The sequence below is a fragment of the Manacus vitellinus genome, unplaced genomic scaffold, assembly GCF_001715985.3.
Source record: "Manacus vitellinus isolate BGI_N305 unplaced genomic scaffold, ASM171598v3 scaffold_4_pilon, whole genome shotgun sequence".
Classification (NCBI taxonomy): domain Eukaryota; kingdom Metazoa; phylum Chordata; class Aves; order Passeriformes; family Pipridae; genus Manacus; species Manacus vitellinus.
In genome coordinates this window covers 10,662,250-10,690,015 of record NW_021940604.1, presented here as the reverse complement: position 1 = coordinate 10,690,015, position 27,766 = coordinate 10,662,250, and the positions used below count along the sequence as shown (strand labels likewise).

At 35.8% G+C, this 27,766-nt stretch overlaps 1 protein-coding gene across 9 annotated transcripts in view; it reads right to left on the bottom strand.

Moving 5' to 3' along the window:
- AHI1 (Abelson helper integration site 1) overlaps positions 1-27,766 on the bottom strand; it is a 93,921-nt gene that overhangs the window by 47,750 nt on the left and 18,405 nt on the right. For all 9 annotated transcript variants that reach the window (XM_018078256.2, XM_018078258.2, XM_018078261.2 and 6 more), the window contains 10 exons: positions 27,336-27,521; positions 25,123-25,263; positions 22,900-23,032; positions 21,786-21,909; positions 19,366-19,595; positions 18,323-18,426; positions 17,588-17,706; positions 14,427-14,557; positions 11,520-11,660; positions 9,408-9,610 (listed from right to left, as the gene is read on the bottom strand). In XM_018078256.2, coding sequence (XP_017933745.1) covers positions 9,408-9,610; positions 11,520-11,660; positions 14,427-14,557; positions 17,588-17,706; positions 18,323-18,426; positions 19,366-19,595; positions 21,786-21,909; positions 22,900-23,032; positions 25,123-25,263; positions 27,336-27,521 — 1,512 coding nt within the window. The remainder of the gene's footprint in view (positions 1-9,407; positions 9,611-11,519; positions 11,661-14,426; positions 14,558-17,587; positions 17,707-18,322; positions 18,427-19,365; positions 19,596-21,785; positions 21,910-22,899; positions 23,033-25,122; positions 25,264-27,335; positions 27,522-27,766) is intronic.

The following is a 27,766-nucleotide window of genomic DNA, read 5'->3' as shown; positions in this document are numbered from 1 at the left end:
GCACTTAACAGATGAACCCCAGTTCATCCTAGAAGGAAAAATTATGAAAATAGACTTGTCTTGATTGTGGTGTTTGAATGAATTACATAGAAGATATGAAACACTATGTAAATTATTGCTGTACAACATTTAATTCACTTCTCTTTATTTTCCTGCTGTATCACACAAATAGTCTCATTATACAGGCCAAACAGCCGTGCTTTGCAATCAAATGCAACAGAAACACACAACAGAAGATTGTGTACAGTACCGAAGAGTTAAGAAAATCACCCATTCTAAAATGCAGCATTAATTCTCTTACAATTTTTCCTTCCTCCCCAGGGTCTTACAAACAAGATAAAAACCTTTTTAATAAAAGAGATATTAAAAATAAAGTTTGAAATCAAAGGAGTGATTCATTCCTCCCCTTAATGGCAATGAAGCTGAATGAAGGTGAGCTATAAAAGCCTGTCCCTCCAAAGTACAGACAAAATCAGTTTTAATGACCTTTCTGCCACTATGTTATAAGTATTAGTTAAACCTCTAAGAGGCCCAAAGAGGAAAAAAACATGCCACATTACAACAGAAACGGGAACCACTCAGCTAATAAATGAGGACTAATGATTCAAGCACAACTGCTTCCAGGTGAAGTGCACTATCCTATGAAAAATAATTAATTCTCCTACAACAGGCAGACATAAGACTACCTTATGGAACAGAGTGAAGCAATCTTTTTTTTTTGAAATGCATGCTGTGGGAAGGCATTGCTAAATACCTTTACAACGAGCAAAGTTGGCTAAGATAGCCAACCATCAATATAGTTATTTTTCACAACAGGCTCTGCTTGCTTCATGCACAAACCACAGCTTTACCAAAGATACAGTTTACCACTGTCCTGAATTGAGTAAAACTAAGACTTATAACATTCATGTCACTTTTTGTAGCAAAAAAAGATACCTACATAATTTTTGCCAAGTTTAAACAAAGCTGGTTTGCATTTTCTTTTTTGTTAGGGTAGCTTTATGCAAATTACACAAATACACATTTTCAGTGGAACTATTTTTGACATTAAAAGTGAGTTGGATGAGACAGAAAACAGAATAGTCTAAGATTTGACAAGCTGACAAAAGTTATTTCTCTCTTTCCTAAGAACGCAATTTTATGACCTTTGCAATCAATAAAATCAACATTTCCACATATAGTTGCAAGCCAAATCATGTTGGTCAGCTCTATATTACTTCGCAATCTTTTAGTTTCAGGCTTCCCTTCTGAAACTTTAGGTCTCTAGGACACTTTTAAAGACAGTTTAAAAGCATTATTAAAACCATGATTCTGCAGAATTTAAAAGCTGAATTTGAAATAAAACCAAAATACAGATTCTAATATTTTTCTCCACGTTAGAAGAAAATACATAAACAATAATGCTTAAAGTAGGAATACAGCAATACAGCTTTTAAATTTGTAATGTAAGTTTGAGTCAAGTTTACATCTATGTAAAAGTGCAATTTCTATGACAGTAGGGCTAGAAGGACTCCAGTGAACACTGGGATTCTATTATATTAGGTGTCCTGCAATCACTTGGAGACTAAACTATTTTGCTCTTATGTACTTTTAGACTAAGTGTAAAAAAAAAACAACCCACAGCTAAAATAAGGTATTATCCCAAAGACAGGTAAAACTTAGACAGATTTACTTGTCTGAAGCAAGTATGTTCCCCTGATGCTTCCTACAGTCCTCTTAATTCTGACTACACTGATCAGGAACTCATCTAAATGGCAATATAGGTTCCTCGTAACTTGAGTGCATGAATGTTTTTCCCCATAGAAGCCCAGAGGTGACCAGGGCATACAAATGAAAATTGACACTAAGAGATGCTTGATTCTACTGTTTAGTCATTGTCTGCAGATGCTGGCTCATCACACAGTAATTATGTATACTCAGTTCCTTAGTTCTGCCAGAAAGTTCTGGCATTTCAATTACAGGTTACTTCAAAAGCTTTCTTCCTTTTTTTTTCTTTTGTCTTAAAAAATATTAAGAAGAAATTAAGATTTCTATAAACACTTGGAATAGTATGCTTCTTTCATTTAGCCACAAGGCATACCAACTTCTTTGTACAGGACACAAAACAGTTAAATACAGGCTCAGTTATACACAGGAACTGTAGACTCACTCAGCCATTAAATGCAAAGAGAACAACCTTTCCTGGATTGAATAAAAACAGCATTTCAACTTAAGAACATGCCTAGATATACACATCTTAGCAGAAGTGGGTAATTTACCACCAATAACAGTAAAAAGTAGATTTGTCTTGTTTATTAAGAGGCAAGTAGGTTACTATGTAAACTGTGACCTCATGTTATGATTCATGCTGTCAAAAAACATGTGATGGGGGAAAAAAAAAATCCATTACTTTTGTAGCTAATTTTTAAGATGTCTTCTTTTTTGTGCAAATGAAAAACAGATGTAACCTGTTCCACATAAAAAACACACCCAAAGACACTTGTCTTATGATTTTATTTCTCTTCCTATTACAGAAAATAGACACCAGAAATTTTTCTGACTCACATCTTCTCAAATATATATATATATATATACAAACCTATTCCTTTGTACCTGCTGGTAAAAGACATTAGGACATGACTATAAATACACTATACAGCTTCAGGCAACCACTCAGAAGTTTGTAACCTCACCCCACCTATCCCCCCACTGCCCACCTATTTAGTTATACTTTAGGGGTTTCCTATCATATATAAAATACCTTTTTGGTAGATTTTTTTTTCCCCACAGAGATGTTAAAAAAGATGTAGTCTATGAAACTGTAATTATTATTCATATTATTTTTTAAAAAATAAAAATAATCAGACTTGCACTTCACTAAATCGTTTTTATAATTATGCACTTAAACAAAACATGTAAACTAATTTGTTATGTTGACAAGCCTTCATTTGATTATTCCAGAGATTAACTGTAATGTAACCATAAACACAGAAAGGTAAAAAAAAACCCAAACAAACTCTGACTAGATTTCGCAACAATAAGCAGCACTTTCGGACGCTAAGAAAAAAAAGAAAATAGTTATTTTCCATATCTTTTATGTGAATGAAAAAATTCCACAACTAACAAAAAATAAAAGGAATCCGTGAAACCTTGTAACAAAATTCTTAAAGGTTTAATCTTGTATATCCTTAACTCTCAATTTATAGTATCTTAATATTGGAGCCATGATCAGTGTTCCTTTCTGCACCCAACATAAAATCATTTAGGTTGGAAAAGACCTCCAAGATCATGGAGACCAGACCTTGTCAACTAAACCACAGTACTGAGTGCCACGTCCAGTCATTCCTTGAACATTTCCAGGAATGATGACTCGACTACCTCCTGGGCAGCCCATTGCAACGCTTAACCACCCTTTCAAGTGAAGAAATTCTTCCTGATGTCCAACCTGAACCGCTCCTGGTGCAGCTTAAGGCCACTTCCTCTTGTCCGGTCACTTGTTGCCTGAGAGCAGAGCCCAACCCCAGCTTGCTACAACCTCCTTTCAGGACTAGATTTAAGCTAAAAAATGAATGCAATTCACTTTCTGTCTGGCATACCATTTATATAAAACATAAACCCCTGAGAGACATAAAATGCTGAAAAACGTCATTGTTTAAGTCTATCCCAGGCCAAACCAGGACATACATCTATTTTGAGTATGTTGTTTTAAAATTTACCTGCTTAAAATGAGGAATGCATAAAAAAATTCTTTCTAAGCAAAGAAGCTTCTAACATAGGAAAATACGACAGATTTTAAGAACCTGACCTGCTTTGTAACATTGTCAGAGGGCAGGGGAGAATGAATCAAACAAAAAACAAATCACAGAAAAAACCTTCTATTTGTTTAACTTTTTCTTACACAGGCAACTTAGTTAAAACTGGCAAATTTAATGAATTGACAAGGAAAATTCATCACAATTTCTAAAACCTTACTTTATAATAAAATATTTCTTAGAAACATACAAAGTAAAATTCTGGCAAAACTGTCATAAGCTATTAAGTATTTTACCTATATAAAGCTTCTAGTAATAGTTCAGCCATTTCATATCAGCTATCAGTTTACGCAATCACAAGGATTTAACATTCTGCTTGGCAAATGAAGAAGAGGCTTATAAAAATTATTGGTACATAGTAAATGAAGCGGTTGTAGGATTTCAGATCCACCATGGTTTATAAAATACATCCTTACCAGTCTGCAGCTGGGAGTAGGTATGTGTAAAGTAATAACTGTAAAAGAATTTCCTAGAGTAAGAAGAGCATTTCCTAGCATTCTGAAGAGGAATACAGGAATAGGAAAAAGTACACATCGCTATTAAAAAACATCTATTTAATTTAAAAGCCCTCATTCCAATGAGACATATTGTGCTGGTCATCAGGAAAATGATGGCCTGTGTTACAGGATCACATTCTCCACTAATATAAGAAAGTAAACAAAAGGTTTTAAACATATTGCAAATTTCTTATACATACGATAAGAATACAGAATATCAGTACCTCCCCTGAGAGCTTGTAGATAAGAAATTTGTATTGCACACATGATCGAGTTATTTCAGCCTGCAAAAAACACTGCAGCATTGTCTTGTACTTGGCAAAAAACATTCACAGAACTGTCAATGCTTTCAAAAGAGTCCTCAGTACTTAGTATATTATGACTCTCCAGTTTTCCATCTTCAGGTAGAAGCCGTAGTAAGTTACTATAGAACTCCAGACTTGCAGTAAAGCCCACAAGTCAAGCACGGTATTTCAGAATCTACCAAAATCAAGATGAACCAGAGGACAGATCCTCACAAGACTGCAAAAAAAACCAAAACAACACCACTTGAGCATCTAGCTCTGTGTCTAGGTCTTTGTCGCAGACAAAAGCACAAGTTTGTCTTCTTCCACCTGATGATATAGATACTATCAGTATCATGGTTATGTGTTCACCAAAAAGGCTGCACAGTTTTTTTTTTCTGAAAAGTAGCGGCTTTAAATTCTATTCTAACGCAAAAAGATATATTTTGCATCTCAACTAAATTCTTAAAGAAGACCATCTGAAAGGACTACAAAGTATACTATCTGATCTATACTACACCAAAGCACCATTTATGAGCATACTTTGTAGTCATATAGCTTAATGATGAATGTTCAGTACATTTGATGGAAACCAAGGCATAAGCTTCTGGATTCTCTCACAGTAGCTACTCCTTTTATGAATTATGCCACAGTAATAAATACACTCAAAGGACAAAAAAACCCACCAGTTTTAAGTATTTCTGTATACAGGAAAGAATACTTTCACATTCTACTTGTCTCATACTACACTTAATACACTCCAAATATCAGAATTTTGGTAACCACTTTGATAACCTTTTAATAATACATTTTTCATAAATATAGCATGAAGTAAAGACTGGAAAAGCTCATCATACTTTAATTTAGAAGCATTCACATGTTGAGAGATGAGGCAGCCAACATTTAATTGATTCCAAGATCAGTACTACAGAGTATATATAGATGCTATTCGTAAGTGCTAAAAAGGAGTTAGGCATCTAAAAATCACAATTTCAGAGGTGAATACTAACCTTTAAAGAAAGCCCTTCTCCCCATACCTAGATAACATATATCATCCTCTTGTTATGCAAAGTTGTAAACAGGTATTTTCACTGCTAGATGGAAGTGAAATTTTAAAAACATAAATAGTAACACTGAATGAAAAGCACTTATGAGTTCTTTCAAGGACCAGAGATAAGTGCTTTCCTATCAAAAACTTCTGTGAATAGAATCATACATTCCTTGAGGCAGAGATAAATAATAATTGCTGCCAAGATTCACTACACTGTGATTTCTCTCTGTGGTAAAGAAGCCAATTCTGCATTCTGGTTTCATACAGAAATTAATTTTTACCTTCTGTAACAAAATGTCTCAGCTTTTGTGAATTGTTAAAGCTTAAACACAATAGTCAACTCTTGCTTCTAATTACACATTTTCTGGTCTAAAAAGAATGGTAGTGTTGCAGAGGAAAAGAAAAGAAACTTCATCTATCATTCATTAAAGTTCCCGTTCAGGTAGCAAAGAAGAAAAACAGAAAAAAACCCCAAAGATTGCTTCTAAAGGTACCTGGAAAAGAGGCACTGGTCACAACACAAAAACCCCAAGCTCATACAGGATCAGAGTATTTTCTATTTCTATCTAGCTTAAACCAAACTTTAATGTATTGACTTACATTTTCAAATCATATACCTAAGTCACAGAACTCCAAACTTTGCACTTAACAGCTAATAGATATGAAAGTAACTTTTAAGTTCCCACATGTTAAAATCAGAGACCCCTGTGTTGGCAGATTTGCTGTTTTGGTGTTCCGGCACCTTTGTCTCATAAAACCTGACTCCAGGCATGATCTTAGGCCAGGTTTACTGTCTACAAGGTACGCTGCCACCATGGTTTCCCCAACATGGTATTTCCTACAAATCTATGACAAGCTTTTGGTATGCAAACATGAACTAAAGACCAGTACAAAGCCTACATAGTTTCTAGTTCCCTACTGTTTTTCCCATCAGACAAATACATACAAGGTGTTCTCGTCTGGATTTTCATTTTCCAACCCTACCACAGGGCAGCTAGCCACCCTATGTGTGGCTTCATAAAGTCTCCTTTCTTTAGTTTTACTTGTCTGTTCCCAGAAATATAAGCACATTCTCATGCATGTAGCTGTGCTGCAATTTTTATTTACTTTGACAAACACTTTAGCAAACTATTTATGCAAGTGTGCTTTCTAATAAGCCTTCCAGCAAAGCCTGCACTGACGTACATGCATCTTTTTTCACATGAAAAAGTGAATTGCACAGACATCCAAAACTGTAATTCCCAATTACAAATCAGTAGAAATTTTAAGTTTTAGTGTTGCTATATTTTACTCTGGTGTGTCCAGAACATGATAATGCAGGCAGGCAAGACTGCATCCAAATGCAAGAAATGATCCTATCCCTGCTTGAAAAGGCGTTATCACGGTCTCCTGAATCTCATGTTGGATCACTGAAAAGATTAGTATCAAGAGTCCTTTCAAAGAAATCTCCTCCCAGATATCTCAGTGGTTCATAAAGCTCTGCCAGGAAGCACTCTCACAGAGTTTATAATCACCACTGCATGTGACAGGTATCAAAATGCATGCAGACTCTTTCAATCGCCATTCTCTACTGTTTGGAAACCCACATGGTGAGAAGACTCAGATGACCTTTTCGACATCTTCCACACAGGAGAGGATTTGGAGGATGCTGTCAAAAATGTTGATCATGACTCTGCTCACAATGAACTTACTCATCCCAAACTGGTCATTGTGCAATGGAAATCTAGGGTTACAAAACTCCAGTGGATGAAAGTTATTCTCTCAAACACAACTGTAGGCTTATCTACAGTTTTCATCTAGCTACATGGTTCCATGGAACATCTATGTGGCTCTGCTAAACCAGATTTGTTTCCCACAGTCCAGAACCCCTGGCTAATCTGAGACTAAACAGATGCAATGACGAAGACTCTCATAAATTCATTAGCCCCATCTTTTTCCTCATGAGACATCCAGAAGATTAAAATTTCTTCTGGAGTATCTTCCAGGAACACTTGTCCTAGACACATAGTCCATTCTCTCCATATTGTGTCCTTCTCTGATAAACAACTTGAAGGCACCAGTGTTCACTTTGTAGACGAGTAGGAACAAAATAAGGAGAAATCAGAAACAAGGCTTCCTTCCTTGTCTGAGACCTTGTTTAATTCAAAGGCAGAAGCAACCTGCTACTGTTATCCACGTGGACTACAACATGGGGTTTAGAAAGGAGTCCACTGGGAGTTCACAGTCCAAAAATCAAAGGACTGTGAGATAGCTTTCTTCTGGACAGTTTCAAAGCTCAGGCCTAATGGGATGTCAAATCCAGGGAACAAGACTAGATCAAATCCAAAGCAAAACCCCTAAAGCATGATAAGAATAGCTACAGCAAACTCAGCAACAACTGCTTTCATCTACTCACCTGCTTCCTTTGTGATTCACTTATTAATAAAGACAAAACCTAAAACTACATGAAAAAATCTACACGTATTCAAAAGTACTTAAAACCAAAAAATAATAAATGCAAACACAAAGGCAGTTCATGTCATTGTGAAAAGTAATTATAATTTCATAGTGCTACTCAGGTCCATTATAAACTCTTGCTGCATGCAAAATTGTCTTGAGTTGGGGAATATCAATGAAATTTATTGCCCATTACAAAGGTTTTAATTACTAATGCAGGTATTGAGAAACAAGACAAATAGTCAAGCACCCATCCAAAAAAACACTTTTTATCCCTCTTTGTCCCAGCTTCGCGTTAGGCACCTCTTTTTCCTCATTTCTAGCCCCCAGCCTGCTTGCATTTGCCACTAGGTTACACTCAGTCCCTTTGGTATGGTGCTGCAGGAGAGTGGTCTTAAGTGTATAGTGGTTTGCTCTTTTTGACTCTTCTTGTTTCTTACTCTTTTCAAATGCTTTAGTATGGATCCTCCACCAGATAAAATACTCTTGGGGACTGTACCTGTCCAGCACAGATTCTTCCATAGGTTGCAGCCCCTTCAGAGATGTACCATCTCCTGTGTTTTCTTTTGCATGTCCTCATGTATCTCCTGTGTTTCCCTTCACGCCTACTTTGTTGTCTCCCCTGTATCTCCATTTCTGCATCATTTTGTGTCTCTTGCATCACCTTTGTGACTCCTGCTGTGTCTTCTTTCATGCCTCCTATCTCTCTTCCTGTATCTCCACTTGTGCCTTCTGACATGTTTTCCTTTGTGTTTCTCCTCTGCTGTGGTCTCTCCTGTCCCCACTAGATACAGACCTCTCTTCAGTATGTTTTCTTGGAGGTCCCATATGCTGTTTTGTTTTGCTCCAGTTTCAGTTGTGCAGTGGCTCTGTACTGTCCTTTGCAGAGCTGGTTTGAAACAGCTGTGCCCAGGACACAAAAGACCACGATCTCCCACAGAGGTCAGCCCTGCAGCCCTCTACACTATAAAACCCCTGACATTTATGCCACATACAAGTTTAAAGGTGAATAGGGAAAAAAAACCCCAAACAAACAAAAGAGAGAGAACATTCTGAAGCTCAGCCACAATGATCTATGAAATAAATCATATTTCTGAATTGTCTGAATGGCAATGGCACTAGCAAAAAACATCCCTTTTATCAATACTTGATAAACAAAAGTTTTATATGATTACTCTTTTCTAAAGAGCTGCTTATGGGTGCATTAATATTAGCAAGAGACATATTAACTTCTGAAGATCAGATCTTATGACAATATATATATGTTTTGTTACATATACCAGTCCCAGAATATGAACTTTGGTTGAGAAGATTATATAGTTCTGCAAATTAATTAAATTTGACTTACCAAAACAGAATCAAGTTTTTGTTTCACCTTCTGCATTCTCATTGATGCTCTTGCAACACTGACAAACTGATCTGCCGGAGACATCACTAAGCTTTTTTGCACAGGAATTTCAGAAAAACTGCTAAAGAACTGTGGCCCTCTTGGTGCAGCTGTGGTAAGTGATGAACTGAGATCTTTTATGAGTTCAGCTTCCTGTTGTGCAACTGTAGAAATAACCAATATTAATGTGTCAGGTGAAGCCTTACGTTGCCATGGGAAAAAAAACAAAACGGAATGATTGCTGCCATTTTGCCAGCCATATCTTCAGTCAAACACCATCACAATCTGTACTAAAAGTGCTACAGGGAAAACCTGAAAATGACATGAAATTTTCTCCATACTACCCCATTTTCCCTTAACTCTTCTGGTTGCAATTCTCACTTCTGTTATCTGTGTTCAGTAATCTCTCACACGGAACTGATATTTTTGTATTGCTTATGAGCCACAGTGTTCCTCATGCAGAAATATTGGCAGTGTAAGAGGGGAGAGCAGGGGGACAGGAAGATAAAAATTTTTCAAAGTCAAGAAAGGTATAAAGCTTGTACCAAGTTCAAGTCTAGGTACATTTCATATTTTTTCCAGCCTAGTTCAAGTGAGTTTATTATAGTTGAGTAATATTTCAGAAGTTATCAGACATATTATACAGGCACAGAAGGTATTAACTGACTTTTGCAATATTTTGTACTGTGGTCTCAAGCCAATATAGGTTAAAAGAATTCTTCACGAAAGTTCTGTGCAGGATATTAATAAAACTGTTGGTGTATCTAAAACATACTCTTAGAGTCTTAAAAAGTGTGTCAGTGACTAAAATTAGTATTACTACATGATTAACTCATTCAACACTAAGGCAGTAAGATTACCTTCTGAAAGTAAAGTGGGTGCTTTTAACCAAAAATGGAATAGTAACAGGTAATGTAAAAATGACCACAACCTATGCAAAATTTTACTGTCACCAGTGACTTAGTTAAGCAGTCAGATGATACAAATAACTACCAGTGTGATGATATCTGTGATCTCTAATATGTAAGTACACACATATATATATATATTTTAAACTACAGTATTAGATTTTTTTAAGACTCATTGTCTGCCGAATAGTCAAAAAATTTTAAAGAAATCCTTCAGCCCCCAAAAATTCCATTGCTCTCTGAAATGCAGATATCTTACTGGATTGAAGTTTAGCGCTGAATATTGATTGTAAAGTCATTTCATTTAATGTTCCTGTAAAAGTCAACCAATTCAACAGAAAAATAACCTAGACTCCAAGATTTGATAGGAGTAATCTCATTACTACATGTTACTTAAAAAGTCAGTGTATAAAGACAGGATTAGCTTTACAGATCTATGTTCCCTGCAAACATAATTCAAACAAAAGAATTCCTGCATAATTCATATTAACATTATCTACTGTCTAGATGCAAATGTCCTTAATTAAACACAACTATCAGAAAAGCCTTCAAAGGACAATCTGAACTTTATTTTGTATACCAAAAATTCAAGATGAGCATTTATCACTATCTTCTCTTTAATATAACATAGGGAATAAAGCTATCTCTCACACAATTGCACCACAGATTTAACACTTGTTTTTTAAAAGTCTACATTGTCTGATTCAATTCTATACAGCTCCTCAATATTATTTTGTAACATAGCCAGCACAAAATACTGAGCTTCTGATTACACTATTCATTAATTTTCTGAATGATTATACTTTCTGGCTCCATAATCCACCTTGATACTGAAAAAGGGCTTTTAAATATTTGTATGACACTGCCTATATATGAAAAAGTGCTGCAAAAATCACATAGTATGACATAGAATAGCACATTTAAACTTGAGGTTATACAGGACCTCTGGTGACTGCCTAGGCCAAAACCCTTGCTTAAAGCAGCAGCACCTAGAGCAGGTTGTGTGGGATCATGTTCAATTCTGTTTTGGAATTTCCCAGGAAAAAGGTATATATTGTCATCATATGACTGCATTCTTTTTCCCTCAAAAGAAGTACAAATACTAAAAAATTGCTTCTAAAAATAGAATATTTACAGGTGTGTATCAAGAAAATTTGTACTGTACCTTTATAATCATAAATGTATATAAGTATTGGCTGATTTTGACCAAAGGCACAAAATGACACCATGTGTTCATGTGGATGAAAGGCAACATCACGAAGTGAAGATGTGAAGGAGAGTTCAGAATATATGGCCACCTGATCTCCTACAGAATTGAAATATGTTTATTAATACCACAGAAATGTATTTGAAACACACTGGATACAACAAAATAACAGTTGGTTAAAGCCTATATTATTACAGTACAGTGTCTGACACTGTAAATAAGTATTCTTCAGTCAATTTCCTTATTGAAAAGGATTTGGCATAAGACAAAAAAATATTGCATGCTTTTAAGTAATTCAATAAGTCATAAAAGTTGCAGTAGCTGCAGGAAATCCCAGAGGATACACTACGTTAGCTGAGTTCTCTTGTTCTGATAAGCAAGTTCTGGAAAGGTGGCGTTCCACAGTATTTGTTTGTGCTTGCATTGTACCAGAGATAGCCATCTTAGCTGCAAATTTCAACTATATAATACTGACAACAGGAGTGAAAGTTGAAGCACAGAATTATTAAAAATATAAATAAATATAAAAATATAAATAAAATTAGCTCTTCAGATGATGGCACTATGAATGCCAGTACAGTGTGTAAATGAGTCAAAACCCAATGAAAACATACTAATAACAAAGTCCTGGCTGGCAGTGATGACATTAATGAAAAAGGTACCAGGCTAATTAAAAATTACTTCAGGGCCCTGGGTTGATTAGTTAATGGGACAGGAGCACAGGTGGCATTCGCCTTAGTTCCTGTAGTAGCAGAGATAAACGAGGAGTAGGAAAACCCATCTTAACAACAGGTTGCTAAAGGATTGGTGCCACAGGCAGAATTTTGGTTTTTTCGACCATGGGGCAAATTCTACGGTACCCAGACTGCTAGAGTCAAATGGGCTTCATCTATCTAGCAAGGGCAAAAGGACTCTAGCCCATAAGTTGTCGAGGCTGATCAGGAGGGCTTTAAACTAGGTATGAAGGGGGAAAGAGTTGAAACCAGGCTCTCCAGAGATGAACCTAAGGGTGAAAAGCCCGAGTCAGAAGTGAAATCAGCAGCCCAGCTGAAGTGCATGTACACCAACGCACGCAGTATGGGTAACAAACAAGAAGAGCGGCCGGTCACTAGTGGTGTCCCCCAGGGATCAGTGGTGGGCCCAGTCCTGTTTAATATCTTTACTGATGATCTGGATGAGGGGATTGAGTCCACCATCAGCAAATTTGAAGATGACACTAAGTTGGTGGGTAGCATTGATCTGCTGGAGGCAGGAGGGCTCTGCAGAGAGACCTGGACAGACTGGAGAGTTGGGCTGATTCCAATGGGATGAGGTTCAACAAGGCCAAGTGTCAGGTCCTGCACTTTGGTCACAACAACTCCATGCAGCACTACAGGCTGGGGACAGAGTGGCTGGAGAGCAGCTAGGGAGAAAGGGACCTGGAGTTTGGATTGACAGGAAGCTGAACGTGAGCCAGCAGTGTGCCCAGGTGGCCAAGAAGGCCAATGGCATCCTGGCCTGGATCAGGAACAGGCCAGCAGGACCAGGGAAGTGATTCTTCCCCTGTACTCAGCGCTGGTGAGGCCACACCTGGAGTACTGTGTCCAGTTCTGGGCCCCTCAGTTCAGGAAGGATATTGAGGTGCTGGAGCAGGTCCAGAAAAGAGCAACAAGGCTGGTGAAGGGACTCGAGCACAAGTCCTGTGAGGAGAGGCTGTGGAAGCTGGGGTTGCTTAGCCTGGAGAAGAGGAGGCTCAGGGGAGACCTCATCACTCTCTACAACTCCCTGAAAGGAGGTTGTAGCCAGGTGGGCTCTTCTCCCAGGCTCTCTTCTCCCAGGCAACCTGAAGTAGGACAAGAGGGCAGGATCTTAAGCTCTGCCAGGGGAGATTTAGGTTGGTTATTAGGAAGAAATTAGGAAAAATAAGACATTGGAATGGGCTGCCCAGGGAGGTGGTGGATTCACCATCCTTGGAGGTTTTTAAGATGAGACTAGATGTGGCACTTAGTGCCATAGTCTGGTAACCACGGCAGTGTTGGATCAAGGGTTGGACTTGATGATCTTGAAGGTCTTTTCCAACCCAGTTGACTCTATGATTCTTCCTCCTTTTATTCTCTTTTTAAAGTTTTCAGGCAAATTATGTAGTGGCATAGATATAAGCTAATGTAGTTGGAAACATGGAGAGAAATTCAAAACAAAACTGTTAGTTATCTGCCAGTTTTAAAATATTTACTTTTTCCTTTTAAAAAATTAATTAGATCATAATCAGAGACAGAACATTATTTCATCAAAACCAAAATGGTATTCTGCTACTTTCTACTGTCATTTTTGTCTCTTTTACCTCCCGCACAAGAAGACAGCAAACTCTTTATTTTACATTTGCTTGACATTTTTTCAGAAAGATTTTGGTAGCTATTTTGAAACTACTTGGCTTGGGGACTAATTTACAAAGAAACCTTATATTCCACAGGCAAAAAATACTGAGTCTCTGACCACCCTTGGTAAACAGATGAAGTGGTTCTCAACAAAAGCCTGATTCCCAAATCCAAATCTAAACAGCACAACAGAAAAACTGATCTGACCTAAAACATTTTTTGTGCATTCCATTTTAAGACCTTCATGTAAAGAATTGCAGCATACAAAAAGCTGAGCTTCAGGTGCTCCAATCCTGCTGGATATTACAAATGCTACCTCTATTAATTTCCTCTAGAGAATAAAATCTCAGAGATTAATAACAGCTATTTAAAAGGTGGAGCTAAAGCCTCAGGATTTAAGTACATCTTACATAACTTTTATTCTGTATCAAAAGTGTTTCAATAAAGCTTAAAAAATCATTTCCCCCTCAGCCTTGAAAATTTGGCTTAAGACCATAAAATAATTAGTTACCTGTTTCTGGATTCCAAACATAAGCTTTTCCATCTTCACTTCCTGAAAACAGGAACGTACCACATGGTGTTAAGGTGCTGTGAATCTTTTCTCTGTAATTTGTGGCACCTATGTATTTCTTCGTAGCAAAGCTAAAGAAAAAGAAAGTTTACAAATGTAGCAGATACTTTTAGAATAAACAATCTAACTTTTTATGCATCAGTTCCCCCCTCTATTCCTCAGAAAAATCAATACACCTTGCATCCCAAATAGATATGCACCTTCTGCAGAGTGCAGTGTTCACCCTTCATTTTCCCTGACTTTCATAATGCACCTGACATGACAGATGAAAGCATACATCCTTGTCTTTCAGTAGAAAAACAAAATCCTCAGATCTAGAGAATGGATACAGATGTAGTAATTTGCATTGTCTTGATCCTGGGCTTTGCAAAAAATGGGGAAATTGGCACTATTACTCCAAGCTTTGCCAAAAAAGTTTTCATTACGCTTCTTGAGCTTAAGTGCTTAAATTTATCTAGCAGCTCTCTTCAGCTCTTCAGACTAATGTCTCCTTGGTTAGAAAATCAGCAGTAGAATCAACAAATTTCAAGATATAAATGTTAATTTACTATTAATATTTTTAATATTATTTTGCAGCTTAGGTATCCTATTCCTTTTTCCAGCGAAACACTACTGGTCAGCTTAGTAACCATGATCTACTGTCAAACAGTTTGCAGGCATCAAGTGGGAGTGAACCTACAAAAGGATGGAAAGAAGCATAAGTCAGCTTTTAAGAGGCTATTTCAAACATGAGGCATAGCCTAGAAAACAATATGAAAGTTCAACATGGAGACTAACACAGCAGTAATTCTATGACACAGAATTTGAGGCAAGAAGAATGGCAATAGTCCACCACATCCCTCAAAGGCAGAAGCCAGTAATTTTTCAAATGTGTTACTGAAGAAATAATGGAGGTATGCTGGGAGAAATGCAGTGCATTTCATATGACAGGAAGATTATTTTAAACAATATTCTGAATAAACATACTCCATATGCAATTCTATTTGGCAAGTAAGAGAAAAGGATTCCTTAATGATCACAGTGCAAGACTGTATTAGCCCAAAAAGGAGTTTTAGCTGTGTGAATAAAAAGAGATAGTATCTCTGAGATGTCAACAGAAGAGCTCTGCAAGATGTAAAACTAACCTGCATATGAAACCCTAAGGAGAGGACTGAACCAAATCTCTGATCACATACCTAAGTGACAAGACAGCAGTATTAACCAAAAAGATCAAAAAAGCAAGTTAAAAGAGGAAAGTTAAGAGCAACAAGCTATCAATCAAAGTGAATTGTGAAGATCTGTGACCTCCGCCCCCTCTTTTCTCATGCAGGGAATGAACAGTTAATGCTGACGTGTAAAATTATCACTGCTGGATATCTGACCCTGTGGTTTATTGATAGACTTAAGCCAATGTAACTGTGGGCTGTGGTCAAAGTAGCAGTCCTGCTGCTGTCCTCTCCACCCTTGTTTTCCCAGGCTCTCCCTCATTTCTTCTCTAGTGTTCGGGCAGCTATCAGACAAGTTTGATAAGATAGTTGATTAAAATGAAAATTAATAATTTGTATTTGTAGGCTGATTTTCAGTCGGATCAGCACACTGATCTGACTCACCCTGCATCAAAAGACCTCTAGAGATGATAAAAAGGAAATGCTAGGAATACATGGCCAAAGGTGTGGCAGACCCAAGGAGATGGTGCGTCCTATGGATAAACTTACTTAAAATAATTGTGAAATTGCACCCCATATCAACCCTTTCTTAAAGAGTAATATGCATGTCCATTTTCCCCTCTCAAACTAAAATTCTGTCCTTTTTAGAAAGCATAGCAACAGAAGAACACTATCTGCCTCAAAAACTACAGGTTTGCTCTGTCAATCCACCGATTTCAAGCTTTGATTGAGTGGATACTTTAGGCTTCTTGCATAGTCATTATAATGTACTGTTTACAGTAAAAGAGGAAAAGTGCACTATAACACTGTAAAGTCTTCAGCTAGTTCAAACATTCAATCCAATAGAATAACAGAACAGCTTAGTTTGGAAAAGACCTTCAAGAACATTAAGTCCAACAGCTAATCCAGCACTGTCAAGTCCAGCACTAAACTATGTACCTAAGTGCCACACCTACATATCTTTTAAATATCTCCAAAGATGATTTTCTGTATAGTGAGGGGAGGAAAGACACTTATGAAATTAAGGATAAAACATTTAGGAAGCATGTTCGTATTTTTAATGTCACTTTCCAGAACAGAATGTTCAGGTACATCTTAACAACGTATTTAAGTGATTAGAGTGAGACCCTTCTAACTTTCACCCAATGAAAGGACATGAGGGAATGGACATAAACTGAAATATAGGAAGCTCTGCTTAAAATTAAGAAAAAAAGTCTTTTACTTTGAAGGTGAATGAACACTAGAACATGTTGCTCTCAGAAGCTGTAAAATCTCCAAGATATTAAAGACCCTTCAAGATATTAAAAACCCAACTGTATAAAGCTCTGAGTAACATGCTGTTTGTGATTTGATTATTGGGTTGAACTGGTCACTCTCCAACATCAAAGACTCAAGTGAGTCTGTAATCCCCTTGCTTTTTATTGTAGTTTATTACTAAAGAATCATGTTCATAACTATTAAGAATGAGATAATCATCAAAAACCTATGTCAAAATATCTCACAGCCTGCTTAATACACCATAATACAATCATCATTGCATTTTTCAGTATTTATGATGACAATCATATTCTGTTTCATTATCAAAATACCCTTCCCAGAGTCTTAACAATGAGAAACTAACACACAAATAAACGTTATCATTTCAAAGTTATTTTCATGCCTAGATTGCATTTGAAAAGGGATTTCAATCTTTAGGAGACTAACACTGTCTTTTTCATGCCACCTTATGCTCCCACGTAATCTAGTAATTTATGGATCTTCTATTCTAAAAGACTTACCCAACATCACACAAAAGGTCTGTAATACAGCGGTGTTTTGAAACCATTTCCTAACCCTTGATTATTAGGACATCTTTCTCCTCCCCAGCTACACACCTAATACATCTATGGTATTTTATTTCCCCAAGTAAATTTTAAAACAAAAAGGAAATACACATTTGTCACCAAAAATACTAACATTCTGAGATCTATAATTCTCAGGATACTGTCTTTGGCATGGATCAATAAACGCCTTCCATTCGGATGCACCTCCAAATGATTTATTGGTGTCCCTTTAATATCATTTTCTTTTATTTCCTACCGAAAGAAGGAAAATAAAGAAAAATATATAACCTTGTGTTTTAAAACTCATTTTTCTACACGTTATTATTCATTTTTCTCTTGCATTACCCTTTTTTTCTCAATTCATTCTATTTGATTAAAAAGTTTGTTCCTATATTAAGGCATTACATCCTAGACATCAACTATTCTCAACCACAAGGCAGATTCTGTTGTGACTGAATTTAAAAAAATTCAGCTGAAGACAGAAATGCCAACTGAACATTAGGCCTCTAAGGTATGAACAAAGGTGATTTGTAAAGGCTATGGTCTGTTTTATTACTGTCTCTAGAGAACAAACCATGTGCCTGAGAGTCCAAACACTTCCTGAACTTTGTCAAGCTTGGTGCTGTGACCACTTCCCTGTGGAGCTTGTTTCAGTGCCCAACCCAATTAAGTTGCAAAACAATTAAAAAAAATTAAGTCACTGAATCACAGCACATTGTTTCAGTTCTTTTGTACTAGTTTTTACAGAAAATACACCTTTGCAGCTAAACAAAAGGTAACGTATAAAAAAATTCGAATTCAAATCAAATTACTAAATTTAGAACAGTTCACATAAAAATTACAATGCTAGTTTAAGAAACCTGTATACCTTATTGATCCTCCAGTGTTGAAACAGATGTTGAGAACTTCCGTTGACAGGTGTATCCCAAACTATTATCAATCCTGAACTATCTCCTGAGAACATGTGCTGTCCTGTAAAATAATGCCTTATAAGTGAAATAGCACCACACCAAAAAAATAATACAGAAAACTATATATGAACAAGAAATCACCTTTTTTTTTTCTATCATTTCATTCTAGCATTTTTGTGAATAGGCAGTTCTTCCATCTCTTTTGCTATAATATACTACTTGCAAATGCATTTTGCTCATATTGCATGATATAAGTTGATACCATAAATTTGGATTTAGCATATATATCAGATATAGAATATACTTTTAATTGGAACAAGAACAAATACCGTTATCCAATACTTGTTCTTTAAGCACAAATATTTATTCTTTATAAAAATGCAGCTTTCCTCTCCATAGTACCTACTTCAGTGACTACCTCCAAAAATGAACCGCCTGATAACTAATGATATCACTAATACCAGAAAAAGTCAAACACATCCAAGTACCTCTAATTATTCATCTTCAACTCTTCCTTCACTAGTACACGCCAGTACATCACTCACTTTCAGCGGTTAATCTACCAGTTAATATGACTCACAATGGTCAAATCTCTGTCCTTTTCTCTCAGTGTTTCCTATTTCTGTCAATGTCAAAAAGTTCATCACCTTCTCACTTCTGCAGTCTAGTGTTAAAATTCTCACAATCTAACTATACTACCTCATTTTCTTTACCAAAGAATTACAGAATGGTTTGGGTTGGAAGATCATCTACCTCTGTCCTCCCTGACCTGGGCAGGGACACCTTCCACTAGACCAAAGTCCCAGCCAATCTGGTCTTGAACACCTTCAGGGATGGCACATCTGCAATTTTTCTGGGCAACCCGTTCCAGTGTCCCACTACCCTCACAGTAAATAATCTCTTCCTAAGAAGAATACATTGCCTCTATGACAGAAAGCAAATTAGTCAAGCTGGCCTTCGACAAAAAAGACAACTATAAAAAGTAATATTACCTACATACCTTCTGCATCAAAACAAAGTGTGTTGATGAAACTTTTATGACTATCAAGCTCCTGTAGCAGTTGCCCATGGATTTCTTTCACATTTGCATTCCAGATTCTAATCACTGAGTCATAACATCCTGTCACAACCAATGAGTCAGCAATTGGGTGGTACTTTGCAGTGTAAACAAACGAAGGATGAGGGAAAACTCTCACTGCAGATGCCGCCTGCATTTCTATTTTCCACATTCTTAAAAGGAAATAAAGTTAGGATATCTACTGTATAAAGCAATCACACACAGAGATATAACTGATTTTGTGCTAGTGGTTCTAGAGGTAAATACTTGCAAACACCTAACAACACCCACTTATCCTACCAATTTGTTTCACCTATATCTAATCCTTTAATACAGTAGTTTGTAACAAGAATTAAGAAACATTTACTGCTTTACATAGTACTCTGTCTTCAAAGTAAACTCATGACTACTTACTCATTTAATGGATATATTACACATTTTAAAATACACATAAAGAATTTCATGGAACGGATCGGTTTCTTTCTTTCAGGAGTTATAACCAATTCAAGACCTTGTTGGATATCACTAATTTAAAAAAATGTTAGAAGAAAAAACCCACAAAAGAACATTTAGGGTCACTAAATATAAATAAAACCCCAGAAAATTTTACAATAGTAATTACCAACCAAACAGTGACCATGATCTCAAGGATGTTTGCATCACATAAATTCACTTCTTACTATTTATCTATTTCCTATCCTTTGACACCCATTGCTGTAAGATCAGATTTTTCTGTGTTTTCTATTTGATGGTATACGTTTTATCACTGAGCCTTCCCCAAAGATAAGTCCACAAAGAATAGAACAGTACCTGAATCATTAAATACAGTTGGGCAGCACATTAAACAGAGTGCTCAGTTACAATATGGAATTGAATTGCTTTAGTGACACCCTTCCAGGTGAGGTGACCACTTCTGGTGGCTATTGACGAATTCTAAGCTTACTCTGAGGTGACCTCAGAGTCACCTGTAACCCTTTAGAGTACAATTAATTTGCAACTTAATGCAGAAAGGTCACAAGGAATCTACCTATGTTTTAGAATGGTTTTGCTCTAACAACATAAAAATTAATTTATTGCTCACAAATTATGTGGGACTAAACCTTGCAAAGGCTGGAGGATAATATAAAAGAGTATACAAAGAAGAATTCACAGAAGTTCCCAAATTTCCCTTCAAGTTGCCCTAGAATTCAGTACAAGAGATGGTCTAAGTAATAAACTCATAATGAATTTAAAGCAATGGGGTGCTGAAACTTTTTAAGGAGCTTAAGGCAACGGACAATAAATACAGGAACTAATAACTCGTACAGTGACCATGCGTAGCACACAGAAAAGGAGGTAGACCACTACAGTTTCAACTTGCTGCCACAAATTCAAGAATTGAGGAACAGCTGGTCCTCCTTACAGGCAACATAAATGCCAAATTAATATTTACCTCAATATAAAAAAATATTATTTAATCCACTCCCAAATTAAAAAAAAATTGGGCCGCGTTCTCAAAACATTCTTTTTATGCCTACATACAAGCAACAAAAAAACCTAAACCAGTTCCACATACACGATATACCCTTTAACAATTCTTCTGGCATTTCAATTATGCAACTGCCTGTAGCATTACTGAGTTGCATAACAGAAACAACACATAGGAATCTGAAGAGTTAAAAAAAAAAAAAGCTCCATGAAAACCAATGAAGTTGCTCATCATAAAATTGTACAGTGTCACAGCCATATTTTCATGTATTTCTACAGTTTTAAGGGTTTTGGCTTTTAAAAGTTGAACAGATTAGTATTAACATTGCACTGAAGAACACTTTTTATTTGTAGAGGAAAATGTGTACACGTTCGATTTAAGAAATAACAATATCAAATTTTATTTTCAGCAATTTAAGTGGAATTATTTAAATAAGTTTACAAAAACAAAAAAACTCCACCAACATACATATATGCAGTGTGGCCAATTTATAGACATAACCTGAATCTTACATTTTCAATATATTGCTTCATGTTCAAATTTGCAAACTTAATACTGCATTCATAGCATGGCAATTTCTCCAGGGACCAAATATCACAACTGTATCAGTGTCTTCTTGAAATACTGAAAAACCTTTTGGGTTTTCACTACGTTGTAGAATTAAACACTACAGTTTTTTGAAAAGGTTTGGTCTCACATACATATACATTAGAAACCAATATAGTAAATACAGTGTCAGTGTCTAACCCAATCACAATTTTTATATTACTGTAGTCATAACATAATTAAAACTTTAACTAAAACAGTATAATACAGTTTGTAGTAAGATATTGAATTGGACCGCTTTCTTTTCTGCTTGTGATGCTATCTGCCAGAACATCATCATCATACTGACCTGACAGTGCCATCAGAGGATGCAGTAAGAAGGTATTGATTGTCTTTTGACCAACAAAGATCATACACTATGTTAAGGTGACCATAAAACTCTCTCAGGAACTGTCCAGAAGGAATTTCATACACTAGTGAAGTTTAAATAGAAAAATAAAAGTTTTGTTAAGTATTTACAGTCAAATATATGTAGTTACTAGAGTAAAGTTTAGTCTAATCTTAGGCTGATTTTCTGCTAGCATAAATCAACTCATTTTCTTTATCTTCTCATTTTGAGAGAAAAAGATCAAATAGTTGCTAGATATGCATGGACAGCAAGCATCTGCTTCCATCTAGTGGTTCATGAATGTCACAATGTCTTAACCCTTAAGAAACAGTTTATATTATCTTTAAATTAGGATGAGGATTAGATACATATTTTTTTTTTTTAATTTTGGCAGCTATTTGACCAATCTTTGAATTATTTTAACATTGAGATCACTTTCTGGGGCTGTGTAATAAAGGAATTTAGATTTATTGTTCCTTGCATTTAAACTTGTATTCTGTGTAAACTTAAAATACTGTTCTCTCTAAATCTCAAAATTCTTCTGGAAGGCTTAAGAACCATGCAATTGAAGATACTGTGATGAAGCAGTCCCAAATTTGAGTAATAAGGAATATTTGTATTTCGACTGAACTGGACCATGGAAGACAGCAGCTTCCAGTAGTCTGGAGGCGATGACAACACTCGGGCATCTAACCTTCGAGACAGGTTAGGAGAAAAACTTACATGAAAATTTTGTGAGGTAGGAGCTGAAAAACTTATTTCACTTAAAACATTGTTATCAAAAAATATGTTCCTTCTGCAAACTGATTTTGTATTTCCTTTAGACCTCCAGGCTGAAACTGTCATTTCATATCATTAAACTGTATACATATAACCATGTATGAAAAGCCAGTTCCAGCGCTATCAACACAGAAAGAGCATTTTCCTCAATGCCCTTTAATGCAGATAAGAATTTGCAAAACACAATAATAAAACAGAACCCCTAAAAAAAGGACAATTTAAAAAATACATCTTTTAACCTTTAGTTGCAAACTACATGAATTATAAGAAAAACACGGAACATATTTAAACTTACAAACAATGGGATAGCCGTTCCTTCCTGCACACGCTGCTGCCAGCATTTTCCCATCATGAGAGAAACGAACACAGAAACAGCCCATATCTCCACCTCGCAGTGAAAACAGGTGTTTGTTTGGTATGCGGCAAGCCTAGCTTTTCAGGGAAGAATGGTATGAATATTAACTATCTAACACTTAAAACACATTCTTAGCTACTGACATCCGTAAGTTTTAAAAAGCTAGTAACATCTTAATGGAATTTAAAAGAAAAATTCAACCTTATATACAGAGATGGCTCTGCAGCATAACTCAAGCTACATCTAGTTTGTATGTTTGTTTCTGTCCCGTTATTACAAACCACTAGAAAGTTTTAAAAACCTAAGAAAATTTAAAATTAAAATAATTTCCTTAATTTTAAGAAGTGCTTAATAATGTCTATCATCAGTGATGCAAACTGTGCAGTTAGACTGTAAGTCAAGCTTGTTTAAGGAGTCTAAGCACAACTTTCAGTGACTTAATGAACTCAAAAGTCCAACCACAGGCACTTAAACCTTGGGTTTACCAAATCACTTTTAGCATTCCTCATCTGTATTTAAATACCTGACTTTTAAAGATACAACCAGAGATGAAACATTTCAAAACACTGCACAGGCATTTTACTCCCTTTTCCTTTCTTCCAAAATATTTCCTCTTTTTTCACCCAAGGGCTTTTTCTTCAACACTTTCTTCAAAGTTTAAGGTGAAGTAAAATATCCACAATAGCTATGTGATTATTTAACCTAAACCTGATTTACCTTTAGGAATGAAAGATGAGTGTGAACAGATTTATATTCATTTAAAAGTATAGAAATAGATCTCATCATCATGGCTAGGCTCTATCCACATTTGTTACAAACAAATAGATCTACTCATGAAATAATTGTATATACACTATCAATCTTGTTAAAAACTATATATGCAATTAAGGTTTCTTATGCTTTTTAAACTTGTCCTAAAATAAAACAATATTATGTTGAATTAGTAATTCAGCTCAGAAAAACTTATTTCATTTCCAGGTCATGTAGCTATAATTCACATATAAAATGAATTTAATATTTAATTCATGTATCAAATAAGTCATAATTCTATAGAACATTTTTAAAAAATAACATATCATCCATCTATGGAGACAGATACAGACATATTGTTTATCTTTACAAAGATAGCTTTAATTGCAAAACAGTAATTTAAATGTATAAAAAGGAAATAATAATTGTGATCCACTATTAAATTTTAAACCAGTGCATATTTCAAATATTTTTTAGCAAACAGACATACCACATCATGCTAACCTTACTGAAACTTTTTCACAAGACAGCACATCACAAAATGCATCATCATTGCTACCATTTTTCAATATGCCCATGGACTAGTCTAAGCATAAATGAGCTAATAAAGTAACATACTTAACCTAAATACAACTTTCAGGTATCCTGCCATTTTTGGTAAGAAAATTCCCATTGTAAAAACCCTAATCTATTCCTTACTATTTTATTATTATTAGCAAACAGTGCTGGAAATCAAGTCCACGTATATTTAAGGGTTCTTTTCAAAAGTATCCGTACAAGAATTACAGTAGGGAACCAAAATAAAAATCATCACTCTTTCTTAACAAATCTTTATGTTATGCTTTGAATTTGTATAGAGTCATGAACCCGTGCTAACGCTGTTCTACAAAATGATATGAAATTATTGCATGGACATCCTATACATAGTTGCAAAAATATTCCCATTTTATGACTGCTGATTTTCATTAGGGTTAGGGGTTAGGATGAAGTCAGCAAAAACCTTCTTAGGAAGGTTCTTCAATATAAGTTCTTTCTGTTATACTATGAAAATAACTTTAACAAACAAACAAACAAAAAATCTCAAGAAAATATATTTACAATCAAGCTGAAATCTGAGAACAGGTTTCCTGTCTTACTTCCATTAGCCGTATAACCCTACTCTTTCAAATTCTTGAGGAATTCTGGAGATGAAAATACCTGACTGTTCTCGGAAAAAAAAATGGTTAAATCAACCATATTTGCTAAGATTAGGCATCCTCTGCTATCTATGAGACTTTTTTCGTGTTTTGTTTAATATTTTTCTTAATTTTAATTAATTACTTGCTTCATAATACTTATACCATAAAAACAGTTAGAAAAATATAGTAGCTATTTAAATTATTTTCCTTTAAAAACAAAAGAAAAACACTTTACCTGTCCAGGCAATCTTGACCATTTAAATGGCTCCTTTTTCTCCTCTGGAAAAGGTTCATATCCCTCTCTCTGGAGCTCAGACAGTGCTGTATTACTTTGTTCCTGCTGAACAGCTATCATAGAGCGAAAAGAAGGAGCAACCTTAAGGCAAACAAAACTAAGTATCAAGGAAAAATATTTTTGAAGTGAACAATGTAATTTCTGAAAAGATTTTAACTTTAAATGTATTCCATTTTTACATCTGAAACACAGCGATTGGAAAAGGCTTAATACATAAAAACTGCATTGCAAAAACTTCATTTAAAGTAACCAGGAAGTCAGAAAGTAATCCAAGCTTCTAAAGTTGTGTCAATCAGATGGTATCACAGATTTATCAAATAACTGATTCTTTTCTATTTTTAGTAACTATCCAGGTCAGTGAAAATTAGTAATACTCCTGTATTGTATTGTACTACTGCAAGGGTGTTGCATAAAAAAATAAAAAAAGCATTCCAGCATGTAAATAGTTGTAGTGACATTAACCTACTACCTTGCAATCAAAATACTGTTTCAGTAACAAACCCCATTCTTCATATTAAAACATATTACCAGTGTTGTTCACTCTTGATATCAAAAGATATTACCAGCATTGTGCACGTTCAATAGTTGCAAAGAAAGGAGGACTGACAACATTTATGATTTTAATAGTAGGTAAAGCATATATACTTTCCAGATTTCCATAAGTACACTCACTGAACCTCACTTACAAGTTACACCAAGCTTGAACACACAGGAAACCTCAAGACTAGGCAACAGCCCAGCAGCCCCTCTGAGAGGCACAGAGGCCATACAGCAAGAGCTGCAGTTCTGATCTGTTTTACTAATTCTCTTTAGAAACACATCAGAATACCACGCAAAATTACTGTTTTCTTCCAGGCTTACAGTAGCTAGGTATTCACTGTCTAGGTTCCTGTGACTAAAAAAGAAGGCTGGACACCCACTATGCAAGTAGAAATCAATTCAGGAGTTTAAATTGTTTGTCAACTTCTATGCAAATGCCCTGTTTTATCCGAGACATCTATTTTCACATCTACTAGCCCACGCAGAGGTATGTGAGATCTGGACTCTTCTGGAGAAGCAGACTAGGCAGAATTTGTAAGAGATCTTAAATGGAAGCAGAAATCTATGCATAGAAAACTGTCATGCCATGCCTCTTATCTGGAGCTCAATCCCAGCCTTACCAAATCTGGCATTTATGAGAACGGGAATGAAATAATACCAGTAATCAATGAATCCAGTCAGGCACAGGTCAGAAAGCCTACAAATTCACCACATCAGCTGAATTTCACAGAGGACTGTAAAGTAGGGACAGTTGTAAACCAGTGACAGCACCTAAACCTACCAGGAAAACAATCAGACCATGGTAAAGACAGGCTCAGAGGACTTCCAGAAAAAAAGAAGCACAGCTGCTCAAGTAAAGTGCACAGATTTCCTAACAAGCTCAGCAGCTGACTGAGCAGGAGATCTGCAGATGTCATTCCAGTACACAAATTAGAGCGTCCCAAACCCTGTGAACTAATCCTACAGATTAGCTCGGTTTTTGTCCAGGCACATCTCACCAGCCTTCCACATCACCCTTGACTGTACAAACAGTGAGCATAAGAAAGACTTATTACAGGTCTAAATACAAACAGAAAATTATATAATAGAACAATACTGTACTTGCATACTAGAAAAGGAAATGCTGTATTTATCTTGAATGTGCACCTCAGCCCATACCAATGTAAGCCTATCTTTAAAGGAGTTTTCATCTGAGAAAAAAAAATACAGCTCATTATAGCTTGAGGGTGCAGGGAATAGAGTTAAGTGACTTACATCTTCTCTCACAGAATTTACACACCTGCACGAGTCCAGTGACTTAAAACGGCATTTCCCCTAATAAGAAGGAACCTTAATCTTCAAGAAATTACTCTAAAAGTTTTCTGTCAGTGACAAAACATTCAAAGTTGTAGATGGGAAAGTAAGTCTATTTTTCAAAGATAACTAGGAAGAGCTGAGTTTGAAACATATCTTCAGATGCAATGTTCTTATAATGTATTTTATATACTGCATACAAGCACAGTTTTTATATCCATGTATACAAACACAGATGCACATGCTCTAGCTAGTTACTAGTTCCTGCAGAAAAATCTGCATATTTGTAAATATATTTATATATTATATATTTAACTTACATGATCCGGCAGTTTTATGCCTCTTACGGTTACATATAAAGTTGATGGGTAACGATTTCTAGGACATTTTGCCCACCAGTCATAAACCTCAACAACATTTGAACGTGACTTGGTCCTTGAAGGTGGGTAATATAATTGCAGACGAAGTTTTCCACCAATGTTTAGAACTCCATTTGCACCTACAAGCTGGAAGGGTGATTAATTAGAGGAAAGAGGAAGAAAAAGTTAACATACGAGAAATAAAAGTAATTGATAATTTCTAGTATTTTAGCTCCAGTATAAACTCTTGAAATCCACTGCCCATTGCAGAAATATACTAATCCTAGAAGTGGTAATGAATTTAACATTATTAAATGCCCCAAGATCAAATCACTAAGATTAAAGCTTAGATAGCAGCCTAGTTTTGAAACATGTTTCACAGCAGTAATACC